Genomic DNA, 21,842 nt, shown 5'->3' with positions numbered 1-21,842 from the left:
CTTCCCCCGGCTTGTGATGGCACCACCATCTACTCTCTTGCTCAGGCCGGAGATCCTGGGTGCTCCCTCCCCTCAGCCAGACCTCAGTGGGCCCTGTTGATCCTACCACCACTTCGTCTAGCACCCGGCTGTTTGTCACCTCCTCCAGGCTGGCTTTGCTTCCTTGTGTTCCCACGTCTGCTCGCCCCTCCCCCGTCCCCGCCTGTACCACTAAAATCCCTCAGACTCGCCGTCGTGGTGCCTGCTACCTCTCAGCCATCGTCTTCCTCGCTCCTGCTGGCTCTTGAAATACTCCAGGCTCCTTGTCTTCCCGAATTCAGGTTCCTGCCTGTCTCGTCCCCTCCTCTGTCCTCCACTCCACCTGGTTCACTGCTGTTCTTCCTTCAGGCTCAGGTGTCATTTTCTCAGAGACACTTTCTAGAACCATTCAGTTTAAAGTCGCAGCCCCCATAGCTGTCTCTCCTGGCTTTGTGCCCTTTTCCGGCCATCACTCCTGCAGTGCAGTCATCCAGTTTACTTGTTCAGCGTGCCCGTTCCCCGCCAGCCTGGAAACGCGGGGTCGGGTTCCCCCCATCACGCGCCCCCCCCCCCGGGGCCTCGCAGGGTGCATGGTGCACAGGGGTGCCTGCAAGTGAGCTGATGGCCCCGCACGGGGGGGCTGGGAAACACACGTGGGCCTGGCCGAGTCAGGCGCGCTCATGGAGGTGGGCCCGGGAGCAAGGTGCCAGGTTGGCTGCTAGTTGGTGGCCGGTGGGCTCTGAGGACCCAGCAGGCGGCTGGTGAGGGCTGGGGAAGTGGGGAGAAGAGCTCATTCTCCGCAGAGCTAGAAGGTGAACGAATCGAATACAGATGCTGCCCTGAGCACACTCACAGCAGATTCAGCACCGCGTTGCCCGTTTCAGGCCTTCAGGCCTTCGGAGAATGATTTCCGCTGCCTTCTCCTCCCTGCTCCCCCTACCCACGTTACCCATAGTTTCCATCCCTCACCCCGCTCCCTTGTGTGCATGAACACACACACACTCTCTCTCTCCCTGCGGAGCAGCCAGCCTGACCTGGCCTGTAACTGTGGGTATATTTGACGCAGGTGCTGGCGAGACTGGGACAGGAGAGGCAGCTGTGAGCAGCCCCCCACCCCCACCCCGTGGGCACTCTCAGAAGTCGCGAGTGGGGGGAAGATGAGGGGGAAGGAGAGGCCTGGACAGAAGCCAGCTGCTTTCGGCTCTGTGAGGTCTGCATTGGTCCAGCCCGTCAGCCTGGCCAGAACCTGCCCTCTCTGAGCCAGTTTTCCTGGCTGAGAATAAGGACAGCGTTGCCCTGGCTCTCCGCTCCAGGGGGTCCCGGGCTGGGTCATTCCTAGTGGCCTCTGCTGGCCATCTGCCCTGTACCCCGAAGCCGCTGGCACAGCCTCGGGGTGCTCTCTCTAGGAGGCAGGGCAGGAGGAGCCGGGCCCACTGGACGGAGCAGGAACTGGGGTGGACCGGTCAGGGGTAGCGCCGGGCTCGCACAGCTCCCCTGGCAGCCGCCCTTTGGGGATGGTCACCTCTGTGCCCTGACCGCCCGGGAGCTGCCGCTACTCCTAACCGGCGGCTTCCTCTTCTCAGGAGCGCCGCTTGATTTTCTCTGAGACAAGCCCACTCGTCCAGCAAAATAGAGTCCCTCAGGGTGACGGTTGATTTCCTGAAGGTGCCCCTTGGCCTGAAGAAGCCGGTGCTGAAGGAGGTGGCTGTGGGGCCCCCCAAAAGGCCCCGGCCTGTGGCCCTGGAGCGCTACAAGGCGCGGCGTTCAGACGCCATGGACACCGAGTCCCAGTACTCGGGCTATTCCTACAAGTCGGGCCACTCCCGCAGCTCCCGCAAGCACAGGTGGGCAGACTGGGGGCGACAGGGTGGGGGAGAGAGGTGGGCGTGCACAGGGCTGGGGGTAGTTGCCGCTGAGAAGACCCAGGTCCCCCACTCTGACCTGTGCCCCCGGCCGCCCTCCGCAGGGACCGCCGGGACCGCCACCGCTCTAAGAGCCGAGACGGGAGCCGCGGCGACAAGTCGGTGACGATCCAGGCCCCAGGGGAGCCGCTGCTGGACAACGAGTCCACGCGAGGGGATGAGCGGGTGAGCACCGGGGGCGTGGGGCCAGGCCGGGGGTTTTCAGGCTGACCCGTGAGCCTGGACGTCCGTCCGAGGGGAAGGGCCTGGAACCCTGCTCTCTTCGGACAGAGGCCCCATCAGGGAGGGCATCACGTGTCACACGTCTTGGTGCTTGGTGTCCCGAGGTAGGACCTGTTTCCGTAGAAGTCAGGGAATTTCAGCAGAGATCCCTTTGGAAGCCGCAGCCCCCTTCTCCTTTTCTCAGAGAGCTAGGGTGACCCGGGCTGTGGAATGGGAATTGCCTGGTTCCTCTGGGCTGAGGCCCGGCAGTCAGATGCGCTGAGAGCCTGGGGTAGGAGGGGGCGGGGGGTGTGGCCCGGGGGGCGTGGGCAGCCCGGAGTTTTCCCTGCGCCTCAGGCACGGGCTCTGCCGCGCCCTCTGGTGTCGGGCTCCAGAACTGCACCGCCGGGGTCTGGAGCTGGACGCAGGTGTGGGAGGAGTCGGCGGAGACACGCGAGGGAGAAGGGCGGAAGCCCGGAAGGACACTGGGGCGGGGTGAGCAGGTTGCTCTAACCTCTGGCCCGCTGTGCTCACCGGGTAGGAAGGTCAGTAGGCAGACCTCAGTGCTGGATTGGGGCAGAGGCAGGATTTGGGGTGACCCTGAGGTTCTGTGTCTCACGCCTCTGCTCTGGAAGAAGGAGGGGCGCTACAGGAGGTGTGACGGGCACCGGGACTTCCTGGGTCTGGGAGCAGATGAGTGCCTAAGGGAAATGTTCTTTCTCCCTCTTTCCCAATCCCGTCTTCTCCCTGACACCTGGCGTCCTGGGTTCTTGAAGGGACCCCGAGACATGGTCAGCCCACGCCAGTGGGGGAGGGGTAGGCAGTGTGTCTGGAGGTCAACCTACGGTGAGGAGTAGACCCAGTTCCTCGAGCTGGAAGGGGTCAGTACACCCACTTTCTATCATCAGATGAGACTCTTCTGCGCTTGGGAGGGGAGACTCGTCACCCCCTAATCACTGACCCTGTCGGGCACCCCCTGCGCTCCCCATCCCGTGTCTAAGTCCTGTGACTCTGTATCCCCGGGCCGTCTAGGAGTGAAGGGTGTGGGCACTGATGGCCACTGGTGGTCTTGGGGCCCCTCTGTGGGAGGGTGTCCGGCGTCTGCAGAGATAGCTCGACTGGACCATACTCAGGACACTTGACCTTGGCCTGTCTACTCCCTGCCTCCAGCAACATTCGGACGGCAGAGCTAGCTGGGCAGACCAGAGACCCAGAGTGGCCCTATGTCTGCCGTCTCCCATGCCAGGCACTAATCATCTGCCGCCCCCCCCCTGCCCCCCCAGTCCTCTGCCCTTCACCACACTGCCTTTTTCAGGTCACCCCTTAAGCAGAAAGCTTGAGTGGCTCTGGATGTCGGAGAACAGGCTGTCAGTGCTCAGCCTGGCCTGCGGGTGGCCTGCCCAGACTGCACCTGGCCGCGCCCGGCCCTGCCCCTGCGGACCCTGCTCGCTCGGCCCGCTGGGTGCCTCCCTTCACACTAACATTTCACGTTTCAGTGGTTCTTGGGGGTCTCGTTAAAATGCAGATTCTGGCTGAGTCCACGTGGGGTGGGGCCTGAGACTGCAGTTCTATCTAGTAAGCTCCCGGAGGCGTCTGCGCTGCTGGGCCCTAGGCCCCATTTTGAGTAAACAGGCCCTAGAGATTGTTTAGTTCAGTGATTCTCAATTTTGGAAGAACATTAAAATCATCTGTTTTTAAGAAAAAGGTTGACGTCCTCCGGGGTGGGACTGTGCACTGAGGGTCCAGCCTCAGACGCGCCAGCCCTGAGGAGGCCGAGCCTGGGCACACAGTGGAGTTCAGTAAATACTTTGGTGGTGGCATATGGGCTGACTGCCCTCTCTTCTCTCTTGCTGGGCTGTCTCCACCCCCACTTTTCCTCCTTCCCCTCCCCTCCCCCCCACACCCCTCCCCTCTCCCCTTCCTTCCTGCTTCTCCTCCTCCTCTCCCCCTTCCTCCTCCCCCTTCCTCCCTATACCCTTCCCCTGCCCTCCCTTCCTCATCCCTCCCCTCCCCTCTCTTTTCCTCTTTCCCCTCCCTTCCTCTCCCTTCCCCCTTCTCACCCTCCCCCTTCCCCTCTCTTTTCTCCCTTCCCCTCCCTTCCCCCTCCCTCCACCTTGCAATGTCTCCTTTATCCTGAAGCCCNACTGGGGGCGCCTCCGGGCCCTCGCTGAGGAGTCCCAGCTCCAAGATCAAGAACCCTACCTCTTTCTACAGCAATTCCAGGAGCCTGGGGTCTACGTCTTTCGTCTGAGCAGCAACAGGCATCGGAAGATGGTTCGTCTATGATGGTTTGCCTCATTTAAGACACGAGCCCAGGGAAATTCCCCCTCGCCTTAAAAAAAATGGCTTCATAATCATCCCAGACAGATTCCCCAAGGAAGGAGATGCCCAGGGTGTCATACCAAAGCTTCAGGCTCCCACATCCTAACAGATAATTCTGGGGTCCCAAGGGTTCACTCCCACATGCGACGGATAAGGAGGGGAAGATCGTAAGGAGGGTCCAGACATCTCTCACAGCCCTCTACCTCATTGCCCCTCCTCACCCCTTCCGCCTCCCCCTCCCCTCCCCTCCCTTGCTGCTTCTCTGCCTCCCCCCTCCCGCCTCCCGCTCTCCCTGCTGCAGGATGACAACTGGGGGGAGACCACCACGGTAGTGACGGGCACCTCAGAGCACAGCATCTCGCACGATGACCTCACGCGCATCGCTAAGGACATGGAGGACAGCGTCCCGCCTGACTGCTCCCGGCACCTGGGTGTGGCGGCGGGGGCCACGCTGGCGCTGCTCTCGTTCCTCACGCCGCTGGCCTTCCTGCTGCTGCCGCCGCTGCTGTGGCGCGAGGAGCTGGAGCCGTGCGGGACGGCCTGCGAGGGCCTCTTCATCTCCGTGGCCTTCAAGCTGCTCATCCTGCTGCTGGGCAGCTGGGCGCTCTTCTTCCGCCGGCCCAAGGCCTCGCTGCCCCGCGTGTTCGTGCTGCGCGCGCTGCTCATGGTGCTCGTCTTCCTGCTCGTCGCCTCCTACTGGCTCTTCTACGGCGTGCGCATCCTGGACGCCCGCGAGCGCAGCTACCAGGGCGTCGTGCAGTTCGCCGTGTCGCTGGTGGACGCCCTGCTCTTCGTGCACTACCTGGCTGTGGTCCTGCTGGAGCTGCGCCAGCTGCAGCCCCAGTTCACCCTCAAGGTCGTGCGCTCCACCGACGGCGCCAGCCGCTTCTACAACGTGGGCCATCTCAGGTGCGGCGCGGCCGGGCGGGGGCCTGCGGGCCGCTGGAGCAGGTGGGGCGGGGGCGCTGGGCCGGGGGTTAGGAGTGGGGAGAGACCTAGGTTGGTCATCGGGGACCTTGAGAGGGCTGGACAGAGGTGCGCGGCTCGGACGGGGCTTTGGCAATCACTTTTCAAACCTTCCCTGGAGGCGCTGCCTCTTTGAGCCCCTGAGTGGGTGGTCACTGAGATGAGCTGGCCATGCGAGGGCCCCCCGGAGAAGAGCGGAGAGTTCCTCTGCCCCCACCCCCCACCCCAGGCCTCACAGAGTATCAGGGGTGCCTTCTGGTCCTGTAGGGAATCTTGGGGGACTTGCAGGGGGTGAGATGAGCCTTTGCTGGGGACCCAAGCCCTGGGCTTCAGCACAGCAGGGGACTAGGGGCCCCACCCCTGGGGAAGGCCTGGGAGCCTGGTGAGTGGAGCTTGGGCCCTGAGCCAGGCTTCTTGGAAGCAGCCTGCCCCTGTCCTGTGTCCTTTCCCGCCCTGCCAACCTACCCTGATGTCTCCCTCCCCCCCCCGTCTGTCCCTTCTCCCTCCCCCTCCTGCCCTCTCCCCCACAGCATCCAGCGTGTGGCCGTGTGGATCCTGGAGAAGTATTACCATGACTTCCCCGTCTACAACCCTGCCCTCCTCAACCTGCCCAAGTCCGTCCTGGCCAAGAAAGTGTCTGGCTTCAAGGTGTATTCCCTCGGAGAGGGTGAGCGGCCCTGCTCCCCTGCCCTCCCGTCTGCTTCCCGTTTCTCTCTCAGACTCTTCCCTGCTTCCCCAGGCCCTTTGTTCCGTCATTTCCCTTGGCTCCAGGTGGCTGGCGTTAGCTGCTGATTCTCCTTGCTGTCCCTCTATGCCGTGGTGTGTCCCCCTCCATCTGACTCCTCTGCATCTGCTCCCCAGCCCTGGTCCTGAGTCCTCAGCTCTCTGAGCTGGGGTCCTCCCGGTGCAGGAGGGGAGGACCCGTGTGCAGGACCCGTGCCCTCCAGCGCCCTCTCTGGTGCTTTCCTGTGGGCCTCTCCCGGTCATGGCCAGGAGGGTCGGGACGGGAGGCATTGCGACGGGTGGGCACAGCCTCTGGACCCGTCAGGTTGCTGTCTGCAGACCTCCCGGGATGGGAAGCGAGCGTGCTGTGACGTGACCGTCCCTGTGTCTCCTGCTCCTGTGCAGAAAACAGCACCAACAACTCCACGGGGCAGTCCCGGGCTGTGATCGCAGCGGCCGCCCGGAGACGCGACAACAGCCACAACGAATACTACTACGAGGAGGCGGAGCACGAGCGGAGGGTGCGCAAGCGGAGGGCCAGGTGGGTCCCTGGGCCAGGACAGGCTGCCTCGGGGACTGCAGCATGTGGACAGGCTGGGGAGAGCAAGGCCAGGGCCTCCTATGGCTGCAGGGAATACATGAACAGTCATGACGGGGTGCACTGGGTTCTTAGCAAATTCCCATGAGCTGAGCGCTGTCCAGCAGCACACGCCTTCTAGCGCGTGATCCCAGGGGTCTGTCACGGCTTAGCTGGGCCCCGCACTCAGTGTCACAGGCTGATATGACGACTTCCATCTAAGCCTGGGTCTTCTTCCAAGCTCACCAGTCACAGCAGAATCAGTACCTTGTCATCTGGCCTCACTGGCAGCCACAGTTCGCTTTTTCCAGCCAGAACAGGGCTCTCTGAGTTCTGTACCGCCTGGAGAAAACTCTGCTTTTAAAGGTCTCTTGCAGCGAGAGTGGGCCGGCCGGCGTCATGTGCTTCTTCACAACGTCCAGGACAACTGGCTTGACACTTTAATTACATCTGTAGAACATACTGAGATAGCAGAGAGAATGGCCAGGAGATGGGAATCTGGGTCCACAGGCCAGCTGTGACTTCTTCCTATCCCAGCGGAGCTGGGCCTGGAAACGATGTGAGCCTCCCCTGCAGCAGCAGGGGCTGAGGCTGGATTGGACCTCCTGCCAGTGGATCTTGGAGGCCTGCTCAGCTGCTGGTGCCTTTCTGCCTGCAACAAATGAGGTTCTAGGGCTCAGATCTTGGCACTTTTTTAACTTTATATATTTTGAAAGAGACAGGAGTGCGTGTGCGAGAGCAAGCAGGGGAGGGGCAGAGAGAGGGAGAGGGAGAATCCCAAGCAGGCTCCTCACTGTCAGCACAGAGTCCTCCTCGGGGCTCCAACCCTCAAGCTATGAGATCATGACCTGAGCCAAACCTTAAGTCAGATGGTTGACCGACTGAGCCACGTAGGTGCCCGTATTTTGGCACATTCCGTTCTCTCTCATACATACCGTTCTCTCTTTCCTGTTCACATTGTAGCACAAACTGAAGTCATGCCTGAAGGCATTTGCTGCTGCCAGGTCCCACCGTGGTCTGTTGGGATTTGCACAGGGGCCTCAAACAGCAGGGGCCCCCAGGATTTGACCCTCTGCCCTTCCCCCCGCACAGTCTCCAGGCTTCAAGGGAGGAAGTTACCCCTTACTGTGTTCCTGTTCGGACATGAGGCTGGTGTCCCTGCCGTCGATGGCGGATCGGCACCCCCGCTTCTCTGACATTTGGCATGTCTGCGGCCGTCTCAGAAATGGCCCTGGTGGGAAGGAACCCAGAGGCGGCACACGCCCCCTTTTGCCCCAGGGTTTTGGATCGTTATGTTGCCAACGCAGTTCTTGGCCCATAGCACATGTCTCCCTCCCCTGTTCCCTTGGTTGTAACCAGTAGAAGACTTCTCCCTTGGTTCACCTGATACAGAGGGATTTTTTTCAAAGGAGCTTTACTGAGAGACACAGGGGAAGCGCATGAATAACCAGAGAGGCCGCAGCCGGACACGATCCACACATTTACCTTGGCCCTAATCCCCCCCCTCCCCCCCCAGCTATTTGAAGTTCCCAGGGTCCTGGCCTTCCAAACACTGCTGCATGTCTATGTGCTTTTAATGAAAATTGACTTCTTTTCCTGCTTCCCCCGTAACGGCGTTCTTGAGATTCACCACGTTGTCTCTGTATCCTGCGTGTTGCATTTTGTCGCCACCTCGTGGTTCACAGGTGACTCCCAGCCCCTAACGGGCATCTGGATTGTAGTACTGTGTGAACCCGTGAGTTCTCCGATGCCCAGCAGGTGAGGCCTGCTCGGTCTCTGGGGCCCTGTTCGTTCGCCTCTGGCATTTTGGTGTCATGGTCTTGCCTTTGACTTCTTGCTTTGTAGTAAATTGCTTGTGTGCCCCACCCGGGGGACAGATGGTGACGTTGCCCATGCTGCCGTGCTTGAGCAGAAGTCTGTTCTCTGGATGTAGTTGTGTCTGCTAGCTTGTCATCGGTCAGCTGTGACTTGGGATCTTGTGGAGGAAGGTCACGTGCTGCTCTTTCCCAGAGCAGGGTCCCTGGCTCCCTAGGTGTCCCTGGGTTGGATGCTGGGGTTCCTGAGCTGGGCTCACTGAGCTCTACAGCTGTTCCCTGTCCTGTCCCCCCATGTCTGTGCACAGCGCCCCCCACCACCACCACGTGCACATGGCCCCAGAGCCTGGCCCTTGGCTCTGGGTGGGTTTGTGGTGCTTCGAGGGGTTGGGGGAGAGCATTGCTAGGGCTGCTGGAGGGCGGGAGCTGAGGGGGAGGGGGGCGGTTGGTCCAGGCCCCTCCTGTCCCCCCAGGCTTGTGGTGGCGGTGGAGGAGGCCTTCACTCACATTAAGCGGCTGCAGGAAGAGGAGCAGAAGAACCCCAGGGAGGTGATGGACCCCCGGGAGGCCGCCCAGGCCATCTTTGCCTCCATGGCCCGCGCCATGCAGAAGTACCTGCGCACCACCAAGCAGCAGCCGTACCACAGCATGGAGAGCATCCTGCAGCACCTGGAGTTCTGCATCACGCACGACATGACGCCCAAAGTAGGCCCCCCCCGCCCCCCTCCTGCTGCCAGCAGCCTGCCTCGCCTGCACCCCCCCCACCCTCCTGCGCTCTCACCAACACGGCCCTCCCGGCCTTCCCTCTGCCATCTCTTCTCTCATCCCTGCCCGCCCTCCCCACCTCTGCCGCGTTCCCAGCTGGTGAGAAGGGGCAGTCTTCTCCTGGGCGTGGCTGCGGCTGTCCCCGCGGTTACTGCACCCAAAGTCCCCTCTGCGCCCGTGACCTCCAGCAGCTGTTCTTTGCTCTGTGCTCTTCTCGAGCCATGACCCTCCCTCAGCTTTGTCGTCAGCCTCCTAGAATGGTGTCCCAGCCACCCTTGGTGTGGCGAACAGGGTGCAGCGTCCACAAGAGCTGGGTGCAGGGCAGGAGGAATGAAGAGTCCTCGCGGTCCTAGCCCGGTGCAGGGAAAGTGCGGGGACGCGGGTCCTGACCCTGGGGTGCCCTGTCACCTCTGTGGGCCCCGGCTGCCCTGTGCTTAGAACAAGCATCCAGAGCAGATGAGCTCAGCCCCTGGAGCGCGTGGCAGCAGAGCGAGCTGGGCACGTCGAGGGTGGCGGGTGGGTGGGAGAGGTTCCCACGCAGCCCCCGACCCCTCCTCAGGCCTTCCTGGAGCGGTACCTGGCGGCGGGACCCACCATCCAGTACCACAAGGAGCGCTGGCTCGCCAAACAGTGGACGCTGGTGAGCGAGGAGCCGGTGACCAACGGGCTCAAGGACGGCATCGTTTTCCTCTTAAAACGCCACGACTTCAGCCTGGTGGTGAGCACCAAGAAGGTCCCATTCTTCAAACTCTCCGAGGAGTTTGTGGATCCTAAGTCGCACAAGTTTGTCATGAGGCTGCAGTCCGAGACTTCAGTGTGACTGAGCAGCGGCAGGGGTGACGCCGGGGCTCCTGCGGGTCGGGGAGGGCTTGGCTCTCGCCTCCTGCCGCCCTGCCTCCTCCTGCTCCCGTTACTTTTACTTGAATTGACTCCCCCGCCCCCACTGCTCCCCACTCCTCCTTAGTTCCCCTCCTTGAGCGCGGAGAGGCCACCTGCGTCAGCAGAGCCTGGGAAGCTCTCCCCCGCCCCCAGCCCTCACTTGGTGTCATTGTGCAGGAACCATGCCTGTCCCCCCTCCCTCCCAGATGGCATTCCCTTCTGAGAGGGCACTGCCCACCCTCCGAGCCTCCGCCCCCCAACCCGGGCTCTTGTGGCAATTTTCTCCTCTGGCCCTGATGGGGTGTCTCCAGGGGCAGACAGGACCCCAGAGAGCCACGGTGCCAAACTCCCCCAGACGGCGGCTCATCTGCCCCTCCTGGCTGCCCAGCCCGCCTGTTACATACGTCAGGCAGGGTGCTCTTGCACGCCCCCCGCCACAGTCCGAGTTGGGGGGCTCCCTGCCAGGGTCACTGGGTCCGGCCGTCAGAGCCTCCCTTCACACCCACACATGTTCAGAGCGAGGGACGGTCCTGCCCTTCACCCTAAAGTCTCCACCTTCTGTTTCTGGGTTGTGTGGTCTCCTGTGGCCACGGCCAGACTGAGGCAGAAACCCTCTGTGACCACGTCCCCTGGGCCGTGGGGGACCGTGCCCGGTCACTGGGTCTTTCCTGGGCAGCCCCCGAGGGGAGGGCAGGAGGGACCCCGGTCCTCCCAACCTGCCTGTACCTTCGTCCGCGCCTTGCCGGGGCGGGTTCCCCTTCCCGGTGAGGGAGAGCGAGCGGTCCTGCACAGACTGACCTGCACAACGGCTTGCAGACCATGACCTGACCCCCGCGGTCTCGGACCAACGGTTTTCTTCCCTTCCCCCGCCCCAGTGTGTCCTTTCTCGGCGCCAGGGACCTGTTGCCTCATCTCTTTTTGGGGGGTGGGAGCCAGTAGCTCCTCCTCGTCCCCTGCCTTAAGCCCACTTCTTTGCCTCAGGGGTCTCTTTTCCTTGGCTGGCCAGGGTCCCCTCCTCCCCCTGCCTGGTTCTCTGGGCTCTTGTCTCCCTCAGCACTGGGGTGAGGGCCCAGGATTGCTGCCTTCGTGGGCATCAGCCCCTCACCCCATTGAGCTTCCGTAGTCTTTACACCCGATCTGATTTCTCGAGAGTTTACGTCTCGTTTTGAGCAAAATCCACTGGCCTTCCAAGATGTATTTTCAGTGTGGAATCTGAGCCTTTAACTCAGTCACACTTAAATTCTGTAGTTTTAGCCCAGAGGACTGGACGTGGGAAGCACCTGTATACCTCCAGCCTAGTCCGCCTGGGGGAACATTCTGGCGGCTGGGCTGGAGCAGCCCCAGGCCAGGCCCCTGGATAACTCACAGTGCCCCTTTCAGGCCCATCTTCTGGCCAACCTACTACGCTGAACGCCCCCGGGGTAAGGTCCCCAGCCGTCTCTGACCAGGGAGGCTTCCAGTCTGTAGGGCGGCCCCGATGTGATGGAGCATAGGGTCCATGTTTCTCCCCTGTCCTCCCTGAAAAAGCACATCTGTCCACCCACCGCTTCCTAGAGAAGGGCTCTTCAGTTCCTGCTTAACCCGGTCCCCACAGGTGTGGGGTGTGGGGCTGACTTAGGCACTGCCTGAGGGAAGTACATCCTGTCCTGGGGGTCGTGGGAAGGTATCTTCTCTCCAAGGACCTGGTTTTAGGAGGAGTCCCTCTGGGTCACATTTCTAAATACCTCACTATCGTGGAAAATGGGGCCCGGATGGTGATTGGGGTCATTGCCTTTGTGGGCAGGCGTGGGGTGCGTCAGGACCTAAGGACCGAGTTGGGGCGGGCACAGCGAAAGAATTTGGGATCTTTGTTGCTGCCCTAGGTTAGGGGCGGGGGAGTGTTTATTTTAAGAACCTGCCATGTTTTTAATCACTGTGATTTTTTCATTCCTTTTTCGTAAAACAAAAAGTTTCCCCCCACCTGTCTAAGCACTAAGGGCTGTGGCTGAGAATGGTCGTGTTTGGGTCTTTTGCGTCAGAACTGTGGTACCTTTGTCTTCTTTGATTATTATTATAATAATTATTATTTTTTAAAGCGTCAGGATGAATCGTCCAGTGTTTGGCTGTGTTTGTCTTTTGCTGCTCGTACGTGGGGAGCTGTCTTCATGCTGTGAACTGATGTGGGCCGCCTCTGAGCCCCGTACCCCGCTTTGCCTGTCCCGTCCCGTGCTGGGTTTTCTTTCTCTTCTTCTGGGGGGGAGTGAACTCACCTGCGCCTCCCCCCCCCCCCCCGCTCCCCCAGAACACCAGACCACAGGGCATCCTAGCTAGCCCCCAGCGCCCCCACCAGGCCTGCCTCTTCATCACCTGGAACTTTCTCGTTCCTCCCTCCGCACCAGGACGCAGTGCCTCTGGCCTTCACCTACCTCGCCACTCTGCCTCGGCCCCCACCGCTCCCTGTCTCCCCAGCGACCCTTCATGCTCTGGTTGTGCTTGTTTATTGTTTTACTCTCTCATGTTTTCTTCCCGTCCCTCCATCTGAGCCTTTCATTTTTCACCGTTCCTGTTGCAAACCCCGCTACGGTACCTGTGAAGAGGCTTTGGAACCCCCCCCCCAGGACCTTCTCATCGGAAGCATCCGTTCCCAGAGTCTGTGCTCCTCTGCTCCTCTGTTGGGCCCCTCCGTGCTGTCTGTCAGTCTGTCTGTCTGCTCTTTCCCCTGCCCTTCCCCCCAGGGCAGCATCTGCTGATGGATTCGGTCCTGGTGTGTGATTGTTGTGATCTGTTCTGTGCGCGAAAGGAAGGGGGCTGTTTTTGGGTCCCTTCCAAGTGAGATTGTAAATGTAGAATTTGCCACTGTTGAATCTAGGTTGTTTTTTTTTTCTTTTCTTTTTCTTTCTTTTTCTTCCCCCCCCTTTTTTTTTGGGTTACAGAGACCTTGTGCATGCATGTAGAAAATTGTAAAATGTAAATTTTTTTTTAATATATAAAAAGCTTGTTTTTACAGTTTGCAGTGGATCTAAACATTATGGCAATTTTAGGGATTTTTTTTCTTAAACATAGGAACTAAAACTGTACAAATTTTTTTTATATAAAATAAAGACATTTGACTTTTGTGGGGGCATTGTGTCCTTTTTTCTTTTTTTTACTGGATTGGAGCAAAAGTCAGGCCAAGTAGCTGCTCCTTGTTAGGGGGAGAGCGACCAGCAGGGGGCAGTGTGAGCCCATCGTTACTCTCCGCCCCCTCAGGAAGCACGGGACTGGAATCTACCTATTCTGAACCTAGATTCTAAGAGAGAAACCTCGGAAGTGAAGACCCGGCTGTTCCCTGGGTGGCTGTGGATAAGGAGGAAGGAAAGATTACTTTCTAGGTGGGTCCATAGGAATATCAGGCTCTAGTTGAGGGTTTCAGTTAACAGTGATAGCTTATCGCATTTCATTGAGAAAAATTCTGAAGTAGCTCTCTTCTTTCTCAGTATCTTCTTATTTCTACCATGATCTCTCCAATCTTAAAGTCACCGCACCAGAAAGAGCACTCTAGCAATAGTCCTTTATTTACAGTGAAAATGTTCGGTTGGCAGTCTGCATGTAGTCAAGCCTCAAAGTCGTCGTCAGGAGATCGGGACCCTTCTCCCACTCTGCCCGGACCCACACTCCTCTGGGACACTGGGCCCCAGGCTTAGCACACGAGCAGCCTTCTGAGGCCCAAAACAAGCAAGCACATGCAAACGTCGCTGCGTGGAGTTGGTTCGTGTCTTAGATTGGGCCTTCCTCTCCCCGGCCCACGTTTTGCCAGGCTGAAGATGCAGAGACGAGAGACCTTGTTCTGGAGGAAGTTGCATGTCTGCAGGAGGTGCGAGGCCAAATAACCTACTGCAAGGCTGTGTGCTGCGTCCAGAAACCAGCACACGCAGGCCCTGGCTGGCCTCCGAGGAGCTCAGGCGCCTCCTGCCAAGAAATTTAAGGAATTTGTAAGAATCAAGAGCGGGTAACACAATCTCTTTGAGTGCAGGGGGGCTCTAGCTGTTTTGTTCACCTAAGTATTCCTGACATCTCTACCATTCCCCACATACTGTTGGTGCTCAATTACAAGAAAATTACTGAATGAGTAATGAATTTAAAAAACTAACAATACCATAGAGGCATGTCAAGGGGTCGCTCTCTTTTTCTCCCTTTAAAATTGTACCAAAGTCTTTTTCATGTGAAAATGAATAAAAACATTTCCCTTGAAGTGGCATCCCCTGTTCTCATGACCTTCCTTCTGGTAACAGGACTTCGAGTTTCACTTACTGGTTTCAATTCAGCTCGAAGCCAACTTTGTGAGTTCTTGTGGCCAAATTTCTACCCTAGCGTGCTTCAGAAATTATTCTTTCTCTTAGTGGCCAAATACAATAAATACCTTTTGGTTGAGTGAGTCTCTTTCTGGTGGCTGTGATGCCCCCAGCCTGGTACTAAAACACTTTGGTTGGGAGAGGTTGTGGATCTGTCCCTGCCTTCACCGACCTTGTGGGCCCTTGGGGAGCCTGCGTTTAACACCCCCACCCTCCCCCCGCCCCCATCTACACCACTAACACCAGACCCAGGAACCGAGAGATTTAAGGCCTGCCCTCAATACTTGATCTACGGGATCATATTTTCTCTTGGGGGGTTGGTGAAAGCAGAAGTGATAACCCCAACCATTTGTCATAGAACAGAGGACATTTGTAACTGTTGGCCGAGAGGATGTATTTTCTGTGGAAGTACCGCCTGTATTGCTGGGGGCAGGGACTCAGCTCGCTCGTGTGATGCAGGATAATGGCTCATTGCTCCTGGGCCTTCCTGCCCAGATGCGATTTTCCAGCCTTTGCCTGTGAAATGAGACTAAAGGGGAAACCCGGGCCTGGGCCCCTGGGAGGGGAGACAGGAATCTTTAGACCCAGTTCTTAGAAAATCCTTACTCACTTTTTTTGTTTAGGTTAGCTTAATGGTTTCTCCATGAAAAAGAGCAGCTTAACACAATCGCTGGCTTTTTATAGGTTAGTTTAAGCACATGATGGAAATACTCTTCCAAACACTGGGAGGGACGGGTGGGAGGAAGTCAGCCTTTGGAAAACTATTACGGCATTAATGCGAGAGCGGTCTTGGAAGATGCTAGCGAGATAGTAGAGGACCGTCTCCATTGTAGAAAGATCTGGGGGACAGTTACCGCTGTGCCAGCTCTCTGGTTTCTCTTCAGGCTGCAAATGGCATGTTTCCCTCATTACAAAGGGCAGGGTAGACGTGATACCCTGAGAGCTCCTCTAACAATAATTGTCAAACTTAAGTATGTGTGGAAAAGCAGGAGAAGGTAGTGGTTGCATTGGGAGCCCCGGGCAAAGCACTGGCCTTTCTCATTTCTTCCCAGGAAGTTTAGGAGAGACCCTATGCTATGCAGTGGGCTGCGAAGATAAATAAAACATTGTCCCCTCCTCTAGGGCATAGGACTTTGAACAGGAAAACTCTAGATATTTTAGAACTTTGCTGTCGGCAACTCAAGGAAGCAAACTCTACCTACAAGCGGTAAGTGCCATTGGCAAGGGACACACTGAAGCCAACACTTGGGGACAGCGATTCATGTGATAAGTGAGCTATTTGATGTCCACCACTGAAAAAGAGCCATCTGCACTCTCTGGTATCCTGTAATGAGGACAACTTTGGTTGAAAAAAGGAGAATTAAATCTTCAATTGTGTCCTGTCCTTTCTGCTTGCTTTATGGGTACAGTTATTCCATTCTGCTGATTCACCCAGGACACATATGTGGTTCAAAGGGAAAGTGCAGATTTTTAGGATTTACAGGACAGTGAAATCGCTCTGTATGATGCTATAGTTGTGGATACATGTCTTTATGAATGTGACCAGACCCGCAGAATGTACAACACTAAGGGTAAAACCTAATGTAAACTATGGACTTTGGATAATAACGATGTGCCCATGTGGGCTCAACAGTTGTAACACATGTAGCACTCTGGTGGGGGGTGTGGATATGTGGGGCTCTACAAGTGTTAGGGGTAGAGTGCATTTGGGAACTCTTTGTACCTTCTGCTCAATGTTGTTGTTAACTTTAAAGATAAAACAGCCAAGGGGTCCCCTGGTGGCTCAGTTGGTTAAGTGTCCTACTTCAGCTCAGGTTATGATCTCAAAGTTTGTGAGTTTGAGCCCCATGTCGGGCTCTGTGCTGACAGCTTGGAGCCTGCTTTGAGATTCTGTGTCTCCTTCTTTCTCTCTCCCTCCCCCAATTGTGCTCTATCTTTCAAAAATAAATAAACGTAAAAAAAATTTTTTTTAAAAAAGATAGAACTTCCAGTTATAAGTTACATAAGTCCTGAGAATATAATTACAACATGATGACCATAGTTAACACTGCCATATGATGTATTTGAAAGTTGCTAAGGGAGGAGATTCTAAAAGTTTTCATCACAAGGGAAAAAGAAACATCTTTTTTTCTTATATCTGTATGAGATGAAGATGGATGTCAACTAAACTCACTGTGGTCATCATTTCACAATATATTGTATGTCTGGTAATTCTGCTGTGCACGTTAAACTTTTCCATAGCGCCATTTGTCAACTATAGCTCAGTAAATGGAAAGAAAGAGAATAAAGTCTATTAAAAAAACAAACCCAAATGAAGCATAACCTTACTTAGTTGGAGCCACACATTCAGTAATGAAAGTACTAGTATAGGCACTTGTGAAAGTGTACGCTGCTTCCCCTGGACCCCTGAAAGTGAGTCATGGAGCTTGGAACCAATAAAGCCCCCAGAAAAGGAGGGTGTGGTGGTCCATCGATGCCATTGTATCTGGAAATTTGCATGACTGGGCTTGAATGTGTTAAGAGATAGGTAGTCTAACTTAGGTGTTATTTTCACTTCTTTCAAGTTCCTGTTAGTGTTTGTTCTGTTTGAGATAGGAATGTGTGATTTTAGAGTGACGTGGGCTGAGATAGTTTTTACTGCAATAAGAAGCTATTGCTGAAGGTAATAAGCTTTCTTTTATAAGATGAATGAGCCCGGGGGGTCTGCCGTGCAGTGTGGTGAACATAGGGAATGATACTGTGTTGTCTACCATCAAATTTTCCCAGAGAACCTTATGTGTTCTCACCCCCCGACACACACATGCACACACGGGGGCACACGCACGTACACACGCACACAAGGTGACGATGTGAGAAGCCGGATGTGTTAACATGACAATGGTAATAGTTTCACAAAGCGTAAGTGTGTCAAATGTTGTACACTTCAACTATATACAATTTTGTTCGACAATTATACTTTGAGAAAGTGGAAAACAACCCAGCTGTCGAAGATACTTGTCTTCTGCCTATTGACTTGCATCCTAATGTGGAGCCTTAGACCCCGATGATGAAACCCAGTTAAAAAGGAAGCTGATCCTAGGGGCGCCTGGGTGGCTTAGTCGGTTGAGCGTCCGACTTTCACTTAGGTCATGATCTCGCGGTTCGTGGGTTCGAGCCCCGCGTCGGGCTCTGTGCTGACTGCCAGCTCAGAGCCTGGAGCCTGTTTCAGTCTGTGACTCCCTCTCTCTCTCACCCTCCCCTGCCCACGCTGTCTCTCTCTCTCTCTCCTAAAAATAAATAAAACATATAAAAAAAAAAAGGAAGCTGATCCTGAAGATTTTATTTTCAAGGACTGGTCAGCAGTTCGGCACTTCTGGGAGCTTCTTGAACAATTTGACACTGGGAAACCCGTTTCCTGGGATTGGAAGGCTCAGGTGGTGTTTAATCTGTCTCGAAGTAGGTTCTGATGCTGATTCTGATTCAATGGGCTTGGGACAAGATCTGAGAGTCAGCATTCCTGACAAGCTGCCAGGTGTCTTAGACACTCAAAAAAAGACCATAGGCTGTGTGGCATAAACAATAGAAATGTATCTTCTCAGGGTTCTTAAGGCTGGAAGCCCAAGATGGAGGCGCCGGCACGGTCGGGTTTTGGTGAGGACCCTTCCTGGCTTGCAGACAGCTGCCCCCTCACTATAGCCTCACTTGGCAGAGAGAGAAAGCTCTGGTCTCCTCTTCTTCTTAGGAGGACACTAATCTCATGACCTCATCTAGACCTGATTACCCCCCAAAGGCCCCACCTCCAAAACCATCACAGAGGCTTCAACATAGGTGTTTGGGGCAGGACATGATTCAGTCCACAGTACCAGATGCCGCCGCTGCCGTTCTGCAGAACTTACTCGGAGTGGCAAGACCCTAAAAGAAGCTTCGTATTCCTGTGACATTTCGAGGGGCCCAAACCTGCCTTACTTAACACTAAGAGACTTGGTCTAAGAGATAGTTTTTACTGCAATTTAAGGGATCTGCATTTCACGAATGCAATAAATAGTTTGGTAAAGTCATTGTTGCTCGTGTTGGAAGATTACACCACCTGCATCAAATTGTCATTTGTGAGATTCTTCTATGTTGGCCATATGTGTAGAATTTATGCAAAAGCTTACTGATTCAATGAGACGTTCATAATGACATCAAAAAGAGCCAACCAGGGGCGCCTGACGTCAAAAAGAGCCAGTCAGTTAAGTGTCTGACTCTTGGTTTTGGCTCAGGTCATGATCTCACAGTTTGTGAGTTCGAGGCCCCTCATCGGGCTCCATGCTGACAGTGGGGAGCCTATGTGGGATTCTCTTGTTCCCTCTCTCTCTCTCTCTGCCCCTCCTCCACTTGCTCTCTCTCTCTCTCTCTCAAAAATAAATAAATAAACTTAAAAATATTAAAAAAAGAGCCAAGCTGGTACAATTTTATTATTAAAAGCCATAGAAATTAAAGGACAAGCTTCAATATAAATTATTATTGACCACAAATTTCTTGCCAACATGATCACTACAACAGAGGAAATTCAGTTTTACCAAGTGTGGAATTTCAGATAAGATGCCTTAATGTGCTTCAGTATTTATCTCAATTGTAACAGGTACAGAATGAAAGTAAACTGTAATCATATATTCATAATATATCCATATCGAAATATCTTTTAAAATTATTATGTTTATTTTTTTAAAGTTAATTTCTTTTTTTTTATTTTTTAACGTTTATTTATTTTTGAGACAGAGAGAGACAGAGCACGAGCTGGGGAGGGGCAGAGAGAAAGGGAGACACAGAATCCAAAACAGGCTCCAGGCTCTGAGCTGTCAGCACAGAGCCTGATGCGGTGCTCGAACCCATGGACCACGAGATCATGACCTAAGCCGAAGTTGGACGCTCAACTGACTGAGCTACCCAAGTGCCCCTAAAGTTAATTTCTTTACCAGGGTATGGAAAGAACCCAAATGTCCATTGATGGATGAATGGATAAAGAAGGTATGGTATATCTATACACTGGAGTATTACTCGGCAATCAAAAAGAATGAAATCTTGCCCTTTGCAACTACATGGATGGAACTAGAAGGTATCATGCTAAGTGAAATTAGTCAGTCAGAGAAAGACAAATGTCATATAATTTCACTCATATGAAGACTTTAAGATACAAAACAGATGAACATAAGGGAAGGGAAGCAAAAATAATATAAAAACAGGGAGGGGGACAAAAACATAAGAGACTCTAAATATGGAGAACAAACAGAGGGTTCCTGGAGGGCTTGTGAGAGGGGGGATGGGCTAAATGGGGAAGGGGCATTAAGGAATCTACTCCTGAAATCATTGTTGCACTAGATGCTAACTAACTTGGATGTAAAATTTTCAAAAATTAATAAAAAATAAAACAAAACAACAAAAAAGTTAATTTCTTTATTTTGAGAGAGAAAGAGAGAGCAGGGGAGGGGCAGAGAGAGAAAGAGAATCCCAGGCAGACTCTGAGGTATCAGCACAGAGCCTGATGCAGGGCTTGAAAACACAAACTGTGAGACCATGATCTGAATCGAAATCAAGGATCAGATCCTTAACCCACTGAGCCACCCAGTTGCCCCTAGAGATAACTTCTCAAGTTTCTTGGTCAAAATTGTTGTGATCACTATACTAACTTCAAGATCATAATGATCATATAGCTGATGTTGCTGGAAACTACCTCATCTGTGTCCGTGCTTTCCTCGTTTAGTCATTCAACAAACACGTCTTGAGCCCTTCTATGTGCCTGGAACTATGCTAGGTTTGAGTGATATGGCAATGAAGACTACAGATGTGGTCTTTGTTCACAAACAAAATGTTCTTTTTTAAAATGTTTATTTCTGAGAGAGACAGAGTATGAGTGGGGGAGATGCAGAGAGAGAGAGAAGGAGACATAGAATCCGAAGCAGGCTCCAGGCTCTGAGGCGTCAGCACAGAGCCTGATGCGGGGCTCAAACCCATGGATTGCAAGATCACGACCTGAGCCGAAGTCAGAGGCTCAACCGACTGAGCCACCCACGTGCCCTGAATCCTTTGTTCTAAGAAAATAAAAAGAGAGAGAGGAAGAGTTGGAGCATCTAATGTGTCCTGCTGATAGATACAACAATAATTCAGTACTAAAAAGAGGAACTTTGTGGAAGTCCCTCATGGTTAGACCCCAGGGCCCATGCCTGGCACTTGTTCAATGGCCATGGTTCTTTCCAAGGACAGCCTCTGAGTCGCCAAAGCTTATAAATAGTTGCTGAAACAGTATATACTGTTTGAGGAGAATTCTGAGGTAAGCATTTTCAGTTCAGAATTTTATTTCCCCTTGAGTTTTTCAGTAAGCCACATAGAAACTCTACTTTCTAGAATTCCTGGCAAGGCACATATTGCAGCTAACAAGGTGCCCAGGAAAGCCTGCTGAGTGCTTCTGGTAGGCCCCCCACAGAGTGTTGGCATCCTGAAAGGTCATAGCTGGCCCAGACATTATCTTTTAATCAATTAATCCAAGGGAAATCATGTTTTGAGGATAGACTTGAACCAGCTATCAATACAAAAGAGTAATCATAGGTAAGAATGGTACTCCATTTATAACAGCCAGTAGATCTGGTTTGGGAAGTGAGGTTGGTCATCTGTATGGCACATTTTTGAGGAGACAGATCAAATGAGTAAATTAGAATATTGTCTGATCAGTACAAAAGCAAACAGGGAATTGGGAGCTCTGGAGAGACATCACTGGGTGTTGCTGTCCTCTGTGTCTTATTATCTACACATCGTCCCTGGGGAATCTCATCTGGTCCTGTGGCTTTCTTTATTTTTTATTTTTTAGAAATTTATTAACTTATTTATTTATTTAGATTTGAGAGAGAGAAAGAGAGAGAGAGAGAGCAAGCAGGGGGAAGGGCAGAGGGAGAGAGAAAGAATCTCAAGCAAGCTCCACACTGAGCATGGAGCCCGATGTGGCACTCAGTCCCATGACCTGAACCAAAATTGAGAGTCAGATGCTCAACTGACAGAGCCACCCAGGTGCCTCTGGTCTCATAGCTTTTTTTTTTTTTTTTTTAGGACAATTTCTTTTTCTTTTTAATTTTTAAAAATGTTTTTATTTATTTTTGAGGGAGAGAAACAGAGTGTAACCAGAGGAGGTGCAGAGAGAGAGGGGGAGACACAGAATCTGAAGCAGGCTCCAGGCTCTGAGTTGTGAGCACAGAGCCTGACACGGGGCTCAAACTTGTGAACCACAAGATCATGACCTGGGCTGAAGTCGGATTCTCAACTGACTGGGCCACCTGGTCCCGTGTCTTTAAACGCCATTCTACTCCAGGTAGCACAGCCCAAATGGTAATGAGCT

General features: G+C 54.2%; 1 protein-coding gene across 2 annotated transcripts; it reads left to right on the top strand.

The window, feature by feature from the left end:
- Positions 1-1,791: 1,791 nt before the first annotated feature.
- Positions 1,792-10,285, top strand: VANGL2 (VANGL planar cell polarity protein 2). 2 transcript variants are annotated; one of them, XM_039246507.1, is made up of 7 exons: positions 1,792-1,862; positions 1,985-2,105; positions 4,765-5,372; positions 5,960-6,096; positions 6,558-6,693; positions 9,017-9,248; positions 9,868-10,285. In XM_039246507.1, the coding sequence occupies exons 1-7, from the start codon at positions 1,792-1,794 to the stop codon at positions 10,126-10,128; spliced, it is 1,566 nt and encodes a 521-aa protein (XP_039102438.1). In that variant the 3' UTR covers positions 10,129-10,285. The 2 variants fall into 2 exon arrangements, with proteins under 2 accessions (XP_039102438.1, XP_039102440.1); XM_039246509.1 differs by having other exon boundaries at positions 5,960-6,100; positions 6,565-6,693.
- Positions 10,286-21,842: the final 11,557 nt, after the last annotated feature.

Source organism: Hyaena hyaena, unplaced genomic scaffold (assembly GCF_003009895.1).
Source record: "Hyaena hyaena isolate Hyena2069 unplaced genomic scaffold, ASM300989v1 scaffold_281, whole genome shotgun sequence".
Taxonomy (NCBI): Eukaryota; Metazoa; Chordata; class Mammalia; order Carnivora; family Hyaenidae; genus Hyaena; species Hyaena hyaena.
This window is presented reverse-complemented; position numbering and strand designations above follow the sequence as displayed.